The 18,289-nt window shown below is 47.2% G+C and overlaps 1 protein-coding gene and 1 long non-coding RNA gene across 3 annotated transcripts in view; one reads left to right on the top strand and one right to left on the bottom strand.

The window, feature by feature from the left end:
- Positions 1-17,665, bottom strand: part of LOC143694290 (uncharacterized) — a 39,657-nt gene extending 21,992 nt beyond the window's left edge. For both annotated transcript variants that reach the window (XR_013182647.1, XR_013182648.1), the window contains exon 1: positions 17,337-17,665. This is a non-coding gene — a long non-coding RNA (uncharacterized LOC143694290). The remainder of the gene's footprint in view (positions 1-17,336) is intronic.
- Positions 17,666-17,721: 56 nt separating this feature from the next.
- The window catches only part of BDNF (brain derived neurotrophic factor), a 40,716-nt gene continuing 40,148 nt past the window's right edge, over positions 17,722-18,289 (top strand). Inside the window, exon 1 of the mRNA XM_054635272.2 lies at positions 17,722-17,860. Within this exon, the coding sequence (XP_054491247.1) occupies positions 17,858-17,860 (3 nt within the window). The 5' untranslated portion in view covers positions 17,722-17,857. The remainder of the gene's footprint in view (positions 17,861-18,289) is intronic.

Here is an 18,289-nt window from a genome sequence, read left to right as displayed (position 1 = left end):
GGGAAAAAAAGAATAATTGGGTTACAATAGTACTTTAATGCCTACAAATGGAAGTTGGAACAACAGTGATCTCATGTCCAAGATGTTTTATGAAATTAATCATTCTCAGGTGGAAGGATGTAGTGTATTCCCAAGGCTGGGAATTCATGGCCAGGGAGATTTGCACAAACAGAACGATTGTGAGTTATCCTTGCCATTTGGGCTCGTGTGCTGGCCAAGGGGAGGGTGGGTGTCTGTGCTCTCTCCTGATGGATCATAGCAGGGCTATAGCTGCTGGAATTTTAAGGGCCCCTTTGTGTGCTGCCAGCTAGAGACAGAGCCCTGGGAATGAGATACCATCCATCACAGAACCCCCCAATCAGCTTTGTGTGAGGATGCAGGGACCAAACAGCTCAACTGAGTTTTGCATGTGTTATTTTCCTCCTGAATCCTTCCTCACTTTGTCCTCCCTTGTTACTCGAGCATTTATTTAGGAAGGTATTTGCAGTGCTTGCAAAGGTCAAGTTCAGTTCATTAGGGGTTAAAAGCCAGTGTTTGCCCAATATCACCTGGGATGGGAGGGGAGCTGGGAAGAAACTCACTGACGGTCCATTCTCCAGGTGCAAGCTTGAAGGAAGGGAGCAGGTTATGAGCTCTGGGGAAAAAAATATCGTCCACAGTTGAGAGAAGAGTAAATAGAAATAACAAGTGAGCCTGGGAGGTTTGTGTGCCACCTGGATGGTAACAAGTGTGCATTTGGCTATAGGTGTGTGTGCCACTGCTGCATTTTTCCCACTGTAGATGCAGCACTCCTCATGCCATGCCTGCCTATGTTTCAAGTACCTGGACATGCTGTACCATGTTGGAGGCTAAGGAGTAAAGCAAAACAAAAAAAAAAACAAACTGTTGGCTTCCAGGTCTTTAAAACACTAGAAATCCTCTAATGGCAGATCTTGGAATCTATTGTTTTCCAGGCCTGCTTATTCATCTCCTTTTGGACAGAGGAAAACAGTCACAATTCAAATTTCCTGCAACTCAGAAGTGCTAAGCAGGTAGATGGTTTGGAGCACCCCAGCTCACAATAATATCAATATTTGTTATATCTTTGCAAAACTATTCAAGTCACCAGAAATATCTTGACAATATCATCTTTTTGTCTCTTTCAAACACTCTGTCATCTTATCCCATGAAAGATTGTTGTTACTAAGAATCCCCTGTGATCAGAAGTCCCAGCTGAGATGACAATCTCAAGCTTGTCCATTTTTTCTGATCTTTCAGCTGGAAATGCATGGGCTTGAGGAACTAGTCATGTAAACAGTTGCCTTGCACATGTAGAGGCAACTGCAGAGAAAAGCCTTTTCCAAAGAAGTGGTAGAATAATGTTTCACATTATTATAGGAATTTCAAATGTGCTGCTGACTTGTTATTTTTACTTTCTTTTCATTTTGAAGTTGTTTGATACCGTTCTATTCTATACGTGTCAAAGTATTTTTAGTGTTTTTTCCTTGATAACTGCAATGACTTGAAGATAGTTCTCATCTCTGCCATCAATGATGGAAAATTCACATCCTCAGGAATAACACTTGATCTTGCTTATGTGGTGGGTAGAGCTGCAGAGAAAGCAGAAGTAGGAAAATGTTGTGCCAACATTTTGGTGTAACATTTTGAACGTTTCAGGTGAGGTTTCTACACAGAAAGTTGAGTGGTGATTCTGGCTGCTGATGTTACCTCTCTAATGGATCAGAGCTCAAGGAAAAAATAGCAGGATTTCCTAATGAAATGGCAAAGGTGTACCACGGGGATACAACAAAATCTCAAGAGGTTCATGAGTTTCTCAGAAGTCTCTCTTCCCCCAGTGCTACATTTATCACTCCTGAAGGCAAATGGAGTCTGGCAGGGGAGTGTTATCACAGACAGCCCTGAGGCTCCGAGTGGGCTGCATTTCTCAGGAGGAGCTGAGCTTGTGCCTGGTCTCCCAGCAGGTAATGATAGCCCTGCCAGCCACTGCAGAGTGAGAAGTGACAGCCTGCAGAGGCTCTGGCAGTGGTGACCCTCCTCTTCCTCAGCATTGCTCAGGGATGGCGAGGCAGACACCTGTCAGAAGATTCCCCCCTGTTCTCTCTGCAGAAAAGCTCTGCCTCTGCAGCACCAGGTGCCCACTCTGCTGTGCCAGCCCTCAGCTCCACACATCTGTGATGGCAAAATGGCCATTGCCTGTGAACACAATTGCTCCTGACTCTGCTTTCTACAAATAACTCTGCAGGGAAACAAGTGCAGGTGGAAAGCAAGCGTTTGAGGTCTTTTCTCTGCCCACTCCCCCTTGTTTAGATAATTTGTGCTGTTTTCACCGAACTTTTTCACAGCTACTGAGAACTGAAATCAAGCAGACCAGTCAGCCAGCCCTAAACTACCCTGATGGAGCTCTGATGGCCACCTCAGCAACCACATGGCTCAGTCCTCCTGGCAGGTATGGGCTGAAACACCTTGATCTTTGAGTATTTGCAAGCTGGAAAGTCTTCCAGCTCTAAGTTCTTAAAGTAGGACTGGGAAGGGGACATAATTCCTGTGGGAATTTCTCTGAGGCTAGAAATCAGGTATCACCTTTACTGGAGCAGGTCAGTCTGGGAGAAGGCTCTACATAAGGCTCCCCTGTACCTCCCTGCTCTATCCAGGGCAGGTCCTTCTGCTAAAATGAAATGCATTTCTTGGTTTAGGTAGAGGCTTGTGCATTAGGAGATATGAAGGAATTTGCTATGTCCCTCCTTTAGTTCATTCTCCTCACTTTTGGGTGCAATCAGGCTACAGCTGCTGCCCGTATTAGCACTTGGTACTTTTATGTCTCCTCCTGACTGAGGAGACTCAAATCCATTTTTGGGAAAAATCCCTCCAGAAAGGCACCTTTTCCATTTCAGAGATGGAGAAACTAAGTCACATAGATAAGAAAATTATTCACCTGCACAGGTGAGTGCTGTCAGGGACAGTAGAGCCCAGGTCTCTTCATTTCCAGCTATACAGTCCAACCACAAGTTTTGAAGTAAACTTTCATTTTTCCACGGCCTGTAGGGATTGCTGCTTGCAGACAGGGCACAGCTGATTGTGGCAGGGGAGAAGTGCAGCTGTGAAGGGAGCATCAGTCTCGTGTAAACCATGATACAGACACTGGACACCATCTAAAGCAGCAGACTGGAGGTGGAAAGGTCTCTGTGAAAGTGGAGCAATGAAGGGCAGTGGCCATGTAGGGATGCTGGCAGGGCTGAGTGATGCTCCATGGTTAATAGCTGTTTACAGGGTCCTAGAACTGAACTTAAATCTTCTCATTTTCTGTGACAAAACAGGCAGACCAACACCCAGAAAGGCCAGATGACCTTAGCTATGGGGAATCCTACAGGTGCATCCTTCAGCCACTGGAAAGCTTTGATTTCAGATTGATTTTTCCATGGGTCAAGCAGGGTTGCTCTTTCACATGGCAGTTCTGTCCTGGAGGATGTTTGGTTGCTCAGCCCTTCGCCATCACTTTCTAATAAAAGTCTTGATTTGTAGTTTTGGGTTGAAACGCCTAGGACAGCTGTCACTCTGCCCCAAAGTCATAAATCCTGATGGTTTTCCTCATCTGGCAGCCCTCTGTGATTAAAGCAAGAGCTCCTTGGAAGGATGAATCACCGAGGCTCATAGGTATTCACTGCCTGTCTCAGCACTGCAGCCCACTCCGTGTTGTCCAGCCTCTGTTTGCCTGACATCAACAATAGATGGGATGTCAAACATGCAGAATTGCTCTGAAAGGAAACAGCAGTGAGTTCTAGAGCTCCAGATTTCTTATTTGCTTTTAAGCTTGGAAATTAAAATGTGGGGGTTCTCTAAAACTAACAGGCTGGAGTGGCTGGCAGTTTCCTTTATTTGTGCATATAAAGCATGTTTTGGTGCAGCAGGGAGAGAGATGCTATTGACACCTAATAACAAGCACACAAATTACTAGTGCCTTTTGTGTAAGTAATTTAGATACTCTTGGGGTTTTTTTCTTACAGCATTCTCTTCTATTTATCAATTTCTCCCCTGTATCTCCCAGTTTGCCTGCATCTTCATTCATCATTCATTTACAAAGCCATTCTAAGCATCAGAAACCAATTTCCTCCCTGATCCCAGTCCTGTAACAAAACAATATTACCCTGGATGCAAGCAATGTTATGAAGATGTGGGGTGTTTTGAACAGAGGAGTGTGTAACAGGAGGTGGATTAAGACTAAAAAGCCAAACCCTGTTCTGTGAGCTGTCTCATCTTCAGCTCAGCACCCCTCCACAACATGAAAATAGACGTATTCCACTTTGTTCTCATGCATAGGCCTGTGTAAACTGCCAAAGGATTCCACATCAAGCTAATGGGCGCTGAATTTTGACTCGCGTTTTTGTTCTCTTCTCAATCCTGGATCTTTGATTCCTTTCTCCAATCAGCTCAATCAGCCCAAGCCCACCCAGCAAGTCCCCGTGCAGCAGCTGCTCAGGCTGCCTGTGCTGCTGTGCCTCTGAATCACTGCCTTGACTGGGCTCCAAGGGCTCTGCTCCCTCGGGCTGTGCATGTAGGAGCCTGCAAACTTCCCTGCAGGACTTGCAGCTCTCACTGCAGGCAGCACAGCTCAGCCCATCTGCAGAGAGCACACGGAAATCACCTGGGCTCTTACACAACCTGCACCAACCCACACCTGCTCAAACCTGCTGCCCTGCTCCCTCTGAGCACTGACTCCCCCGTAGCTTCATTGAGTAATCAATGTAGTCAGGCCATCACTGGGCTGATTTGAACAGTTTTTGTTTCCTTTAGAGCCCCAAGGCACATCAGACAAGGTTACAAGATGGCTTCTGCAAGGTGGATGAGCTCCACAAAGCTGTGGTGGTACATCAATTTAAGCAACTAAGAATCCAGGCTGCACTTTTCAAATTACATTCAAAGCTCTTTATGTTATTTAGCTATATATATTTTTTTAATCTTTTCATCTTGCTGTTGTTTTGGCTTGTGTTGCTCTAATCTCCAAGAATGCTCTTTAGACCAATAACCAAAATATATTTTTTTAGAGAGACTTGGTAGTACAGGAGGCAAGGAGCTCACCTTGACACCTTCTAGAGGAGGCACCAGCTTGCTTGTCCAGGAAGGTGTGGGGAGCTAGGAAGCAAATTGGGTTTAGACTTTTCCTCACACTGCATGCCTAACTCACCAATGCCTGTGTCCTCTACAGACCCTGCATGGCCAGGAGGGGAAGGTGAAGGAGTCTGAGATTGCAGAGCTGCAGTGGTTTTCACACCCTGAAGTGCTCTAGGTTTATTAGGAGAAGCACTGTCACTTTGTAGTGAACTGTGGTCACTTTTCCATTTAGCACTTGGCCCTTGACCTGTGTATCATATGGGAGAGTGGTGAAGTAAGAATGTTCATAATTATTATTCTAAGAGATTATGGCTACCAATCTAGCCCTAATTTATGGGTGGGAAATAATGACAGTGGATTAGAATTATTTTTTCAATTTCAGTTTTTGATGGTGCTTTGCTTTTGATAAGACTGGTGATAAATACGGAGAATTTCAGATCTTGCTGTTTATTAATGCCATTCCTGCAAACCAAGAGCTTTGCACGTTAAAGGGTTGCATCTGTAGGAGAGAATGGCAGAGACAAGGAGTCCTCCTGACTGTTTTTTACCCTATCTCACACAAAAATAGACTGGTTTTTACCCTATCTCACACAAAAAACTTGGTTTCATTGCAGCACCCGTGCTGGCAGTGGTGCTTCAGTGTTCCTCCAAGGAAAGGCTTCAGAGAGCTCATTTCAACCTACATCATGTCATTGCTCTCAGTCATTCCCTAAAGTCTCGTTTTTATCCTCCAAATTGCCTATTTATTTCTGAATAGTATTTCTAAAGCAGTATTTCTACTCTGGTTTATAGTGAGTCTTGGTCTGCTTTTAAGAAACACACAAGTGCATGTAAATTTTACTTTTATCTAAAAGTATTCAATGCTCTTTATGTTATTTAACTATGTATTTTTTTTAATCTTTTCATCTTGCTGTTGTTTTGGCTTGTGTTGCTCTAATCTCTAAGAATGCTCTTTAGACCAATAACTAAAATATATTTTTTTAGAGAGACTTGGTAGTACAGGAGGGTGTCATGTTTAGATACAGTGATTTATATGCTCCTAATTAAGTAATTGAGAGGTAATAATATTCCTTTACATTCTTCTTATCTACTTACTTGCAATTAATCATTTGTTTTCCACCATATGTTTTATCTCTTAGATTTTAGTCACAATTGTTTTCCTTCAAGTATTGCCACATGATTCAGGTTTAGTGGGGATTACTCCTGAGCAGGGAATGTCAAAAGACTTATGAGAGACACAAGAAAAAAAGATAATTATGAGATTATGAGAGACAGCAACTTCATAGGAACTGTATACTTAAGCCAACAATCAAACCCACTGAAAGCCAGGGAAAACTTAGGCCAAGTTTCATTTTGGTCTCACATAACTGCACTAACTCAGATTATTAATAATGATAGACATCTTGTTATCCCAACAGATAATCTGGAGTGACATTTATTGTACTTATCTGAATCTGCCTATCTTCCTTCCCTGCTGCTATCGGGGTTGCCTTCTCCTCATGGAAGGCAGATTACCCAAAAATGATTCACCCACAAGAGATCAGAAAATGTTGGCATGCATGATGTGCTCTTCAGGCCGGTGCTTTGACCCTGTTCTGATTGCTAAAGAGCCTGATTGCAGGGAGCAGCCTGGTGGCACAGCACTGGGTGCCTGCTGTGCCAGGGAGGGCCCCCAGCACTGCAGGGCTCCCCAGGTGAGGCTGCCTGCCAGTGCCACCCAGCACGGCAGCACCTGGCTCCAGGCTCTGCAGGGTGAGCCCTGTGCCCAAATGGCTCTGCAGGGTGAGCCCTGTGCCCAAATGGCTCTGGGGGTGAGCCCTGTGCCCAAATGGCTCTGTGGGTGAGCCCTGTGCCCAAATGGCTCTGCAGGGTGAGCCCTGTGCCCCCCTGGCTCTGTGGGTGAGCCCTGTGCCCAAATTGCTCTGCAGGGTGAGCCCTGTGCCCAAATGGCTCTGCAGGGTGAGCCCTGTGCCCAAATGGCTCTGCAGGGTGAGCCCTGTGCCCAAATGGCTCTGCGGGTGAGCCCTGTGCCCAAATGGCTCTGCAGGGTGAGCCCTGTGCCCAAATGGCTCTGCAGGGTGAGCCCTGTGCCCAAATGGCTCTGTGGGTGAGCCCTGTGCCCAAATGGCTCTGCAGGGTGAGCCCTGTGCCCAAATGGCTCTGCAGGGTGAGCCCTGTGCCCAAATGGCTCTGGGGGTGAGCCCTGTGCCCAAATGGCTCTGCAGGGTGAGCCCTGTGCCCAAATGGCTCTGCGGGTGAGCCCTGTGCCCCCCTGGCTCTGCAGAGAGAGCCCTGTGCCCAAATGGCTCTGCAGGGTGAGCCCTGTGCCCAAATGGCTCTGCAGGGTGAGCCCTGTGCCCAAATGGCTCTGCAGGGTGAGCCCTGTGCCCCCCTGGCTCTGTGGGTGAGCCCTGTGCCCCCCTGGCTCTGTGGGTGAGCCCTGTGCCCAAATGGCTCTGCAGGGTGAGCCCTGTGCCCAAATGGCTCTGCAGGGTGAGCCCTGTGCCCCCCTGGCTCTGCAGGGTGAGCCCTGTGCCCAAATGGCTCTGTGGGTGAGCCCTGTGCCCAAATGGCTCTGCAGGGTGAGCCCTGTGCCCAAATGGCTCTGGGGGTGAGCCCTGTGCCCCCCTGGCTCTGCAGGGTGAGCCCTGTGCCCCCCTGGCTCTGTGGGTGAGCCCTGTGCCCAAATGGCTCTGTGGGTGAGCCCTGTGTCCCCCTGGCTCCAGGCTCTGGAGCAGGGCAGGGCTCAGGAGGGGACCCCCAGCTGCAGAGGGTGAGGAGCACTGCCAGCTCCTGTGTCCATGAGCTCCCAGGCCATGCCCATGTACCAAGGTGACCCATGCAGTGCATTGGGGAAAAGCTGCAGGTATTTTTTAGCTGGACTTCAGCAAAGTGTTGGACACCTGGAGGAGCTGCCTGCTCGTGGCCTGCAGGGATATACTCTGAGGGGCCAGCTGAGCCCAGGGAGGGATGGTGAGTGAAGTTACACGTGATAAATGGTGAATGGTGAGTGAAGTTACACCCAGCTGGCAGCTGGGCACAGGTCAGCTTCCCCAGGTTCTGTTTAATTGTCCTTATCAATGACCTGGACAGGGAATCAAGGGCATCCTCAGTGAGTTTGCAGCCAATCCTAAGCTGACTGGTGGGACTGTTGAAGGCTCTGCAGAGGGGCCTGGACAGGCTGGATCCATGGGCTCAGGTCAGTGGAGTGCTCAGTGTGGCCAAGTCTTGTCCCTGGATCACGACAACCCATTGCAGTTGCTACAGGCTGGGGGAAGAGTGGCAAAGGAGCTGGGGGTGCTGGCCAAGAGCAGCTGAGCATGGGCCAGGTGGGCACAAAGGCCAATGGCATCCTGGCCTGTGTCAGAAACAGGGTGGCCAGCAGGAGCAGGGCACTGATTATCCCCCTACACCTGGTGCTGGTGAGGCCATGCATCAAATCATGTGTTAAATTCTGGGCCAGAGGAGGTTTAGATTGGATTTTAGGACAAACTTTTTCATGGAAAGCTTTGTCATGGATTGGAGCAGGCTGCCCGGTGAGGTGGCCGTGTTAGCAGCCCCAGAGGTGTTTAAAAGATGGCACACTTGGGGACATGGTTTAGTGGTGGGCTTGGCAGTGCTGGGTTAGCAGCTGGACTCAGTGACCCTAAAGGTCTTTCCCAACCCAAACAGTTCTAGGATTCTGTTCTATGACTTCAAAGCTCTTCCACAAAACTTCCTAAATCACAAGCCCAGGGTGCAGGCCATACAGCAAATGCACAAGAAACATGTTGTGACCCACAGGTGACCCTTAACATTAAGGGTAGAGCCTGAGAAGGCATAGGAGATGGAAAAATCTGATTGCTATTTCTCACTGTTTGCCCAAGTCCTCTGCTTTTTCTTCTAATTTATGCACACTTCAAAAAACTCCAGTAATTTTACCCCCATATTCATAATTCCTCCTTGCCAGTGTTTTGCTGTGAATGATATGGCATATCCTTGATATTATGATACAAATATCTTTGCATGGATCTTTTCCCAGTGTCAAAGTAATACACTCAGCAGGCACAGGAGAAGAGTCATTATAAATTTCTTAGAAAAAAGTGTTGGGACTGCCAGATCTTGACCGGCATTATTATTGTGGGTAAACTGCTCAGGGACCAAGCTGCACTATCAGAGTCATTTACTGGCAGCTTAAATGCTCTCTGCCTCAGTTTGTCTTTTTGGAAAATGGACACAAAAATGTCCCTCAAAGCTGTAAAGACTTATTCAGGTTTCTGGGAGATTTGCAACGAAACAAAATAATCAGATGTGATGCAGCCACTGATGAGGGATATATGCTGTACAGATTCAGGGATAAGTTATATGCATAGTTTTGTGCAATTATGTTCAGTGGTGTTATTACCCACCAGTTATCAGACTGGTAAACTAAAATGGGATCTTATCTAATTCATACCAAGAGAGACAGGCTCACAAAATCAAGCAGACTTGATAACTCTGTGGTTGTACCACTTTAATTGAAAAAAAAAAATTCAATTTTTAGTCGTGCCTCAAAGTATTTATCCTTAACTATAGAAGCTCTGCTCTTCTGTGTTTTATCTTGGTTTCTTTGAGAAAGCTGGTGTATGGTAGTTTGTGACATTTTCATGGTGAGAGATGCTTAACATTAACCAGTTATTTAGAACCAAAAGCCTGTGCCCTAAGATACATATGGTTGCACTTAAGCTGAAATCACCACTTTACCTTAGAAAATATTGGTTTAGTTGTAAAAGGTAAGTGTTCCCAGAAGTGTACTAAAATGCACAGAGAGACAAAAGAGAAATATTGGAATTCAGTCTTGGGTACCAATGTAAAAATATTTAAATATGCTATAAATTGCACAGATCCAGCATGGTTCACTGAAGAATCTTTCAAGTTATTAAAATTTTTTTCATTTCAATAAGAGACACTAAAAGTCATCATGCAATCTGTGTGCTGTTCAGCGTTAGGAACTCTTCTATGTATATTTATTCAATAAAGTTCCCCAAGTCACAAACAAAATTACTTCAGCTTCTATGAGGAGTAGTTAGAAGAGGAGAGCACATCAGAGAAGAAAGTAGAAGAGAAAATGTATGGGTTGTATCTGGTTCAATCCTAGTGGAGGTGTGAATGGTAAAAAGGCCTTTTTTGGCTGAAGTGGATTAATTCACAATGACATCTGTGCATCCCAAGCCTCCACATGTGCACTGCAGTTAGGAAAGGCTCTGACTCCTAGAGTCCATGCAGAACACCTTGGAGGTAAATGGGGCATTACAAGGGGCACTAAGGGAAAATAATGGCCCCTTCTGGCCATTCTAGTTTCAGGTCTTGAATGATATGGCATATCCTTGATATTATGATACAAATATTTTTGCATGGATCTTTTCTCACTGTCAAGGTAACACACTCAGCAGGCTTGGGAGAAGAGTCATTATAAACTTCTTAGAAAAAAGTGTTGGGACTGCCAGATCTTGACTGGCATTATTATTGTGGGTAAACTGCTCAGGTCTTGGGGAAAAAAGTCAGGTTTTTTACATCTCTGCTGGAACAGAAGATTTGCTAATTGCTGCACAGTGGCAATTTTCCTCACAGCCCCCCTTTTTGACAGGTTATCCAGCAGAGCAGAGGAAGGGATGCTGCAGCAGGATCTGGGCTGCCAATGGAAATTACATGTTTGAAGACAGGAAGAGATAAGAAAACTGATGCAGATACAAAGTAGGAGTAGAATAATATTTTTACCAACAACCTCTAACCCTGCTGCATTTGGTAAGTTTACCATGAAATCCCAAACAAACCTCCTAAACAAAATTCCCACCTAGACTTGCCCCCGCCTTTGTGAAGCTTGGTTTTGGAAACAGATCTTAGCTCTACAGCTTCAGATTAAATAAGGACAGTAGATCTAATTCATCTCTACAAACAATGCATCTGAAGAGATCTGCTTGGTTTGAGTGTAGCTGCTCTCTTTAGCAGTAGTGAATGATCCTATCAGAAAGTTAAGACAGCACCACCCGAGACAGAAAGCATCCTGCAAACTGTCATGAGGCATAGTTAAAGCTTCATGTGCACCTTGGCTCAAAAATGTGTGTACAGCTCGACAAAATAACCCCTTTTTGTTTGAAAATTTATTTGTGCCCTACCTGGAAGGAATACCAGGACCCTGTGCTTTGGCATCAGAAGTCTTGCTCTAACACCCCTGTTCTCTTGGAGTGCATTTGTAAAGCTCTCAGCCTAGTTTGGAAACTGGGATAGTGAGACCATAGCGTCTGGCAGGCTGTTTGCCCCCCAGGGGTTTCATATGCATTTTGCAGCAAATGTTTTCAAAGTATCCTCTTTTAAAGGATCCTTGCAGGAATTCTTACATAGGAGCAGCTTTATTTATTTAGGTCAACATTAGCACTCTTTCCTGGTTGTTGTGAATACTATCTCAGGGGAGAATTTGTCATTTTAGTCTGAAAATGCCAGGATAAAAATAGATGGGACAATTTCATACCTAACTGGTAGGGAGGTGTTTTTAGCTAACTTGTTGCAAGAGCCTGGATGGAGGTTATTATTTTATTAAATACCCCTGCTTCAGCAGTAGCCTTGTAAGACTTTCTCTGTATTTCTACTTTCTTTCTTCTCTGTCTTTCTACTTTCCTTCAGCATTTTTGCCCCATGCCACTATTGCCTGTTCCTCTCTTCTTCAGCTGTCATCTCACCCTCTTCCTCTGTCACACAGGGCCTTGCAGAGAATGCAGTTCTGTTTGAAAGAGTTCATCAGGTGAGTGCAGGGACAAAGCCACGGGTCACTCTTACTCAGAGCTTGCCAGCACCCCTTAATAACCCTCATATGACAGGCATCCAGCTCCTCCTGCTCTCTCTGACTCAGGCTGTAATTCCTCCAGCAGATATTTTGTTCCTCACAATAACAGGTTTCTGCCATGCTCAGACACCAAGCTGTGACTGTGAGCTCCCATGGAAGCTGAGAGAGGATTTGAAGTAGATTTGCAATGTTTGGAAGGGAGTTTCCTTACAAAACATTAACTTTGGAAGGGAATCAAGGTATTTGTCCTGGTTCAGAGCAAATTTGGGAGGGAAGGTGTTTACTTTTCACCTGTAAGTAAAATTAAGGCTAATCCCCTGTAGTTGTATATCTGTACTGGGAGTGCTGGTTTTCTCTGCTAACTCAGGTCTGCATATAGCAGCATTTAAAAATATGATGAGGCAGGGGTGTAGCTTCTTTTGCTCGTGGTCATGCTGTGTGTTTTCTCTTTAAAGAAGTTTGAAGAAAGAATCTCTTTTAAAGGCTGATGCCTGGAGATGTTTTCTTGTGGTTACATGAAGCAAGGTGTAGACTTTAATGCCAAAAGAAAGGGTCCCCCACCTTGTCAGTGAATCCTATAATCAGGTTGCAATAGTAACAGATTACAGCTGTCATGTTTCTTTTTCTCCAGGTTCTGATTTCTCTCCCTATCTCTGGTTTTCTTCTCGTAAGAGATACCCGGTGTCTCATTTTGCTCAGGTCAGGCAGGAGAACTTACATGGGCCAATAGTTTCCATTACATTTATCTCATCTCCTGTCTTTTCCAGCTAACCTAAATGAGTGCCATGCAAGTACTGAACTACATTTGCATGTATGGTATTTTGAGAAAAACAAAACTTTAATTCTAGAAGGTTTCCTGAAACACACCTTTTCCATAAATGACAGAAACAGTTTAGGCAAAACTTTTCTACAATAGTGCTTTTTTGCTGTAAGCTGATGGCAAATAATTAATTAAAGCAAAACTCTCAGACCTGTCCTTGAAGTCCTGCTACAGTCCCACTCCCCTGTGAGAGGGATGTACCTATGGACAGCTGGAAGTGCAGGACAGAGGATTTCCCCAGGATCAGCAAATTGGTGGCTGGCTCAAAGCTGACAGCCCTGATGCATGTCCTCCCCCTGTAACCTGTGCTGCTGCTGCCTCCACAGATCAGGAATGCTGGCCAAGGCATCTGCCCCAGGGTGTTTGCTTCAGACACTGTGGATGATGGAAACCCTGATTTATCCTGGCTTATAGCAGGGCTGGCTTTCCTTAAGCATACTGAGCTCTCCTCTCTTACCAAATGTGAATATGAGCTCGGCACAGTTTGTGATGTCAAAAACGTGCAGGATACCTCCCGTTGATGGTGACACTGAAGCCCTGCTCTTGTGGGCTGAGGAGGGCTGGAACCCAGGCTCTGTGCTGGCTCTGTGGGATTCCTGTGGGGATCTCAGCCTCCTTTCCCTGCAGACACTTGGAGAGGAGTCGGTGCTGAGCCCTCCTCGGAGGTACAACCCCAGCGAGCACGTGTGCTGCTGCCTGTCTGCTCCAGAGGATTTCCTGCTGCTTGCAGGAGACTGAAAGCAAGCTGAAATGTTCCAGCACTCTAAAGGAGGACAAGGCATTGGTGGGAGGCTTGTTTAGTATCTGAGTGGGATCATGACTACGATGTTCATCTGCATGTTACCAGCATGGAATATACGCACTTTGAAGACAAGTAGGCTCAGAAAGAAAGGAAAACTTCCAGGGAGGGAGGAGGCAGAGTGAAAGACTGCTAACACTTGCAGCGCGAAGATCAGGGGAAAGATGGAAATACCAGAGCAGGATAATCTGCAGGAGGAGGAAATCAGGCACAGAAAATCAACACTTGATGGGAGGCTACCCTAAATACCTACTGGGAGGCTGGTATTTACCCTCCAGGCAGTAGCAGGGCAGGTGCCAAATCCGCCTGTTGAAGAAGCGGGAGGTTACCAGCAGAACTAGCACACCATAACCCTGGGGGACCTTTCTTGCAAACACACCATTAGATTTTTGGCATGGAGAGAAGCTGGCAGCCCCGTTTCACACCAGCGATGATGTCACACAGCTCTTATTTCAGAAGCATCTCTGTGAAGTTGACAGCTATCTCCTCTGATTCTGCTCAGATTGCCAATGTTGGTGGCTGAGGCAGGTTTTCAGTGGTCCCCGAGGGAGCAGCTGTACATAATGAATGGAAGGTGTCTTTTAGCACCTTAGCAGTGAGGTGCTTAGCAGTTATCCACGGACTTTGGTAGTCTTTCAACTACATGAAAAAGCCAACCAGTAACAGCTCATCATTTTTCAAGGTGTTTTAAGGCAGGGAAAGAGCATTTGCAGCTTGCTTAGGATTTTGGGATGCTTCACAAGTTGATTCAAGGCACTGTGACTTTCTAGCAACGCTCCTGCAGGATTCTTCACTTTGTTTTGTCTAAGAGAAGGAAAATGTATGGCTGATTCCCGCTTAATTAGGCCTCATCTGCTAAACAGTTCTGTCACTATTTACGTAGGAGTAGTCCCCACTGAAGTCGGGTCCTGCAGCTGTATACTTCATCTGGTAACAATGTGATTCCAAGATAAACAGACTTGGAACAAGAGATGTACATTGCCTTATATGTATGAACTACCTGCCTGCAGCCAATGCTGTGCCGTGTCATTCTGGCAAATGCTAGCAGCTATTCCATTTCAACAGCCTGGAAACAGACCACCTGATTATTAGTTTGAAATAATGGGCTAAGCTCTACTCACTGCTCCAGCTTTTAGTGAAGTATATGACTTGTCAGGTGAGTAACTTTGAGTCACTTGTGCCCCTCTATGGTACTAAGAAAAAAAATCACATCCAGTGATTTTTCATGGCTGGGTCTCTCATGGCCTGGGGATAAGGTGTTCTAGAAGAAAAAAAAAAAAAAAAAAAAAAAAAAAAAAAAAAAAAGCAGAGCTGGAAACAAGACATAGGGAAAGGAAATGCCTTGAAACTCAACAGGCATTTAGGTTTCATTCTAAACTTAAATTAAGTCATCCCCTTTCTAATGCCCTTCTTGCAGGAATCCCTGACAGAGGATTGACTGGTGCCTTGACTGGTGTCTCAACTTCAGCTCTGGCCCAGCAGAGTGACTTGGGCTCTTCTCTCACCTGTGAGGGCCACTACAAGGCAAGAACTCTGATTGTTTCATACTGCCTGCTCCTACTCATCTTCTGCCAGGTAATTCCCATTCTCCATAGCACGCCCTATTACCCTACCAATGACCTTTGGTTTTTCCATAGAGTTTTGTACCATTCCCTTGATTGCAGCCCAGTTTATTGCATTGATTACACTGACACTATCTAAAGCAAACCCTTCAGCAAACACATTTAATTTGGTCTATTGAGAATGAGATGTGATGTTGGTGTCATCAGTGGTCACCTAGCCCCAGGGAGGTGGGTGGAGTCCTGTCCTTCAGCAGAAATACTGACCAGGAGCCCTCCTAGCTGGCTGCCCAAAGAAATAACTTTGCTTGTGGCTCTGTCCCATGTGGCATCCCCAGCAAACACAAGTTCTCCCAGGCAGGGCCCTGCCTTATCACTGCTGGCAAACCCCATCAGTCTCCTGTAGAAAATGCATCAGCACAGGGCTGGAATGACAGCAGGCTACTTCCTGCTCTGGACCTCCTGGGAAGCTTTGTGCAAGGATTATTTTTTTTTGTTGTAAATTTAACGTTATTACATCAATATGATGCTACGACCCACCAAAGGTTTCTCCTGGGCATCTCTAACAAATGAGACCTTCATCAGAAAATGAAGATACCTAGAAGTTAGTGAAATGAGGAGTAGGGGAGGAACAGTGCTGCAAAGTACTTTTTTACAAGTGTTACAGAGGGGATTACTTTCTCAATCAAAGACTATGTTTCTTGAGCTCTAAAATAAGTATGTAGAAATATGTTTTAAATGATAACTTTGTGGAGTTCTCTCTGTAAAACACTGAGGACTCCACAGGGTCAGAAACCTTTAAGATTTAGATATGTGTTTATGTAGTCAAAACGTGAATTGTGCAACTTACTACCCAAAGTAGATACTACTAAATTATTTTATTCCCCTGAGGAAGAGGCAGGAGCAAATTGCTTAGAAGAATGTGGGAGAGAGCCCAACTCATTGCAGTCTTACCACTTGTTGCAACACTTTGGCTTATTTTTTTTTATTATTTATTTTTTCAACTTGAATGCCACTTAAAACTGGTGTTCCTGACCAGTATTAACACTCACTATGAGTACTTCCAACTGTTGGGGGAAAACTTCAGCTTCCTGCCTGAGGCTCAGCCCTTGGGGACGTGTCTCGGGTGACAGGGTGTCAGCGGCAGGCTGATCTGCCGGGTGCAGTGTTTCACCAGCAGCAGGCTCTGCCTGCACATGGCACACGGGCAGGGGGTGGTGCGCTGAGGGGGTTCCGTGGCTCTCCTCAGGGCAGCTTTGCTGGATGCCACTTGGACTTTTCTTCTAACACCTTGTCCCCAGGACAGCCGAGGCAGGAAAGTACCAGCTGTACCAGTCTTAGGGCAGCATCTGCTGGTTATTGCATGGATCAACATAGATGGTTGTCATGGAAGAGGCTGCTTGCTTTGGCTCCCAGGCGGAGGTACCTGGGACTGGGGGGCGGGAGAAACGGGCGCTTGGGAGACAAATGACCCGTCAGTGCAATTCCAACACTCAGTCAGGAGAGAACGGACGAGGAGCTCCTCGGTCTTGGTCTCTTTGTTTTTTTTTTCCTCATGAGAGGCAGCGCCCATAAACTTTGGCAAGTCCAGGTTCAGTTGACTGCAATTCGCCTTCGAAGCGAAGAAACCCTCCCCACCACCTCCCACAGCCCTTCCCGCACCGCTCCCGCGGGGCTCTCGGAGCCGGGGAGGCGGGGCAGCCGCTGAGAATAAACCCCAGATGCCAAGACAAGATGGGGACGGGGACTCTGTCAGCCTTGGCACGAGTAACCCCGGGGCTCGGCCACCTCTCTCGGGGAAAGGGGCTGCAGTGGCGCCCAGGTGTGCGGGCGTTCTCCCAGCGCAAGCAGACCGGAATTGGCTTGGCCACCGAAATCACGGGCGGAGCCGGGGCGCTGCTGGGGGAGACAGGGGGAGAGCAAAGGCAGAAGCCGGGGATGCGCTGCCCTCCCCTCCTCCCGGGCTGTGCCTCGGCGGCGGCAGGGGCTCGGTGCCGGCCGGCCGAGCATCCCGCCCTCGGGATGCGCCTCCCGGCGAGGGCGGAGGGAGGAGGGGGAGGAGAAGCGTGCGGGAAGTTGCAGCTCGGGAAAGGCAGGGGTTTCGGAAAGGAACTCGTCTTGGCAACTGTGCCACGCTCCTCTTGTGGCAGGACCTAGTATGCAACAAGTCCCTGGAGCACTTCCCGTGAGAGCGCGGTGAAGGTGCCACTCAAACGAACAAACAGACAAACAGCCCCCCGAATGCTGACTTACCTGTCCCGAGCGTAAATCTGCAGAGCCGGCTCGCCTTGCGCGGCCCCGGGTGCGAGCCGGGAGGTGGAAGGAGGGCGGTGGGAGTCAGGGCTGGCTGCGCAGCGCGCCCGGCCGGCCAGGACTTCACTCGGGAACTTGGTGTCCCGCTCCGGTTTCCTGGGAGGCGGCTGCGATCACGTTTTATACTGTATTGGTTGGTAACCCCTCTCATTCATTAAGATCACGTAAGAACTCAGAGGGAAACGTGACTCTGAGCTAAGGCGTTTGCGTAAATCTATAGGTTTTTAAAACTCCCTGCCAGTTGCTTTCTGTCTTCTGTAGGCACCAAGGTGGTGGAGAGTTTAAGCTTGCGGATATTGCAAAGGGTTATTAGATTCATAAGTCACACCAAGTGGTGGGCGATCCACTGAGCAAAGCAGAAGTTCTCACATGATGACTTCAAACAAGACACATTACCTTCCAGCATCTGTTGGAGAGACTGGATTTTAAACCACTTCTGTCTCCAGGACAGCAAAGAAACAATGGTGAGTACCTACAAAAAAAAAAGCTTATTTTTAATACCCGGAGAGAGGAACAAAACAACTACACCAAAAAGCTCGAGATGCTGCTTAACGACAGGATCTGATATCACGGGCTCGGCTTTCTAGTACTTAATACGCCAAAGAGCGTAACCCGCGGAGGCCGGCGGAATTGTGCTTTAGACGGTGTAACTTTAATTGCGGCGCTCTTTGATTTAGGGCTGCGATGGGAACGGCGCGCCTGAGCCACAAACTTGCAGCTTGCGGCGGCCGGGCTGCCGCCGGGCGCTCTCCCGTCCGTCCCTCGGCGGGCACCGGGGGGGGCCGGGGGCTCGGGGCTGCCCCGGAGGGGGCGGGGAGCGGAGCGGGGAGGCGGCGGCGCCGGCGGCGGCACCGGCAGCACCCTGGACAGCGGCGGCGGGGGCCGGCTCCGCA

This window comes from Agelaius phoeniceus, chromosome 6, assembly GCF_051311805.1.
Source record: "Agelaius phoeniceus isolate bAgePho1 chromosome 6, bAgePho1.hap1, whole genome shotgun sequence".
Lineage (NCBI taxonomy): Eukaryota > Metazoa > Chordata > Aves > Passeriformes > Icteridae > Agelaius > Agelaius phoeniceus.
Note: the sequence above shows the minus strand (reverse complement) of the source record. Positions and strands in the feature narration are given on the sequence as shown.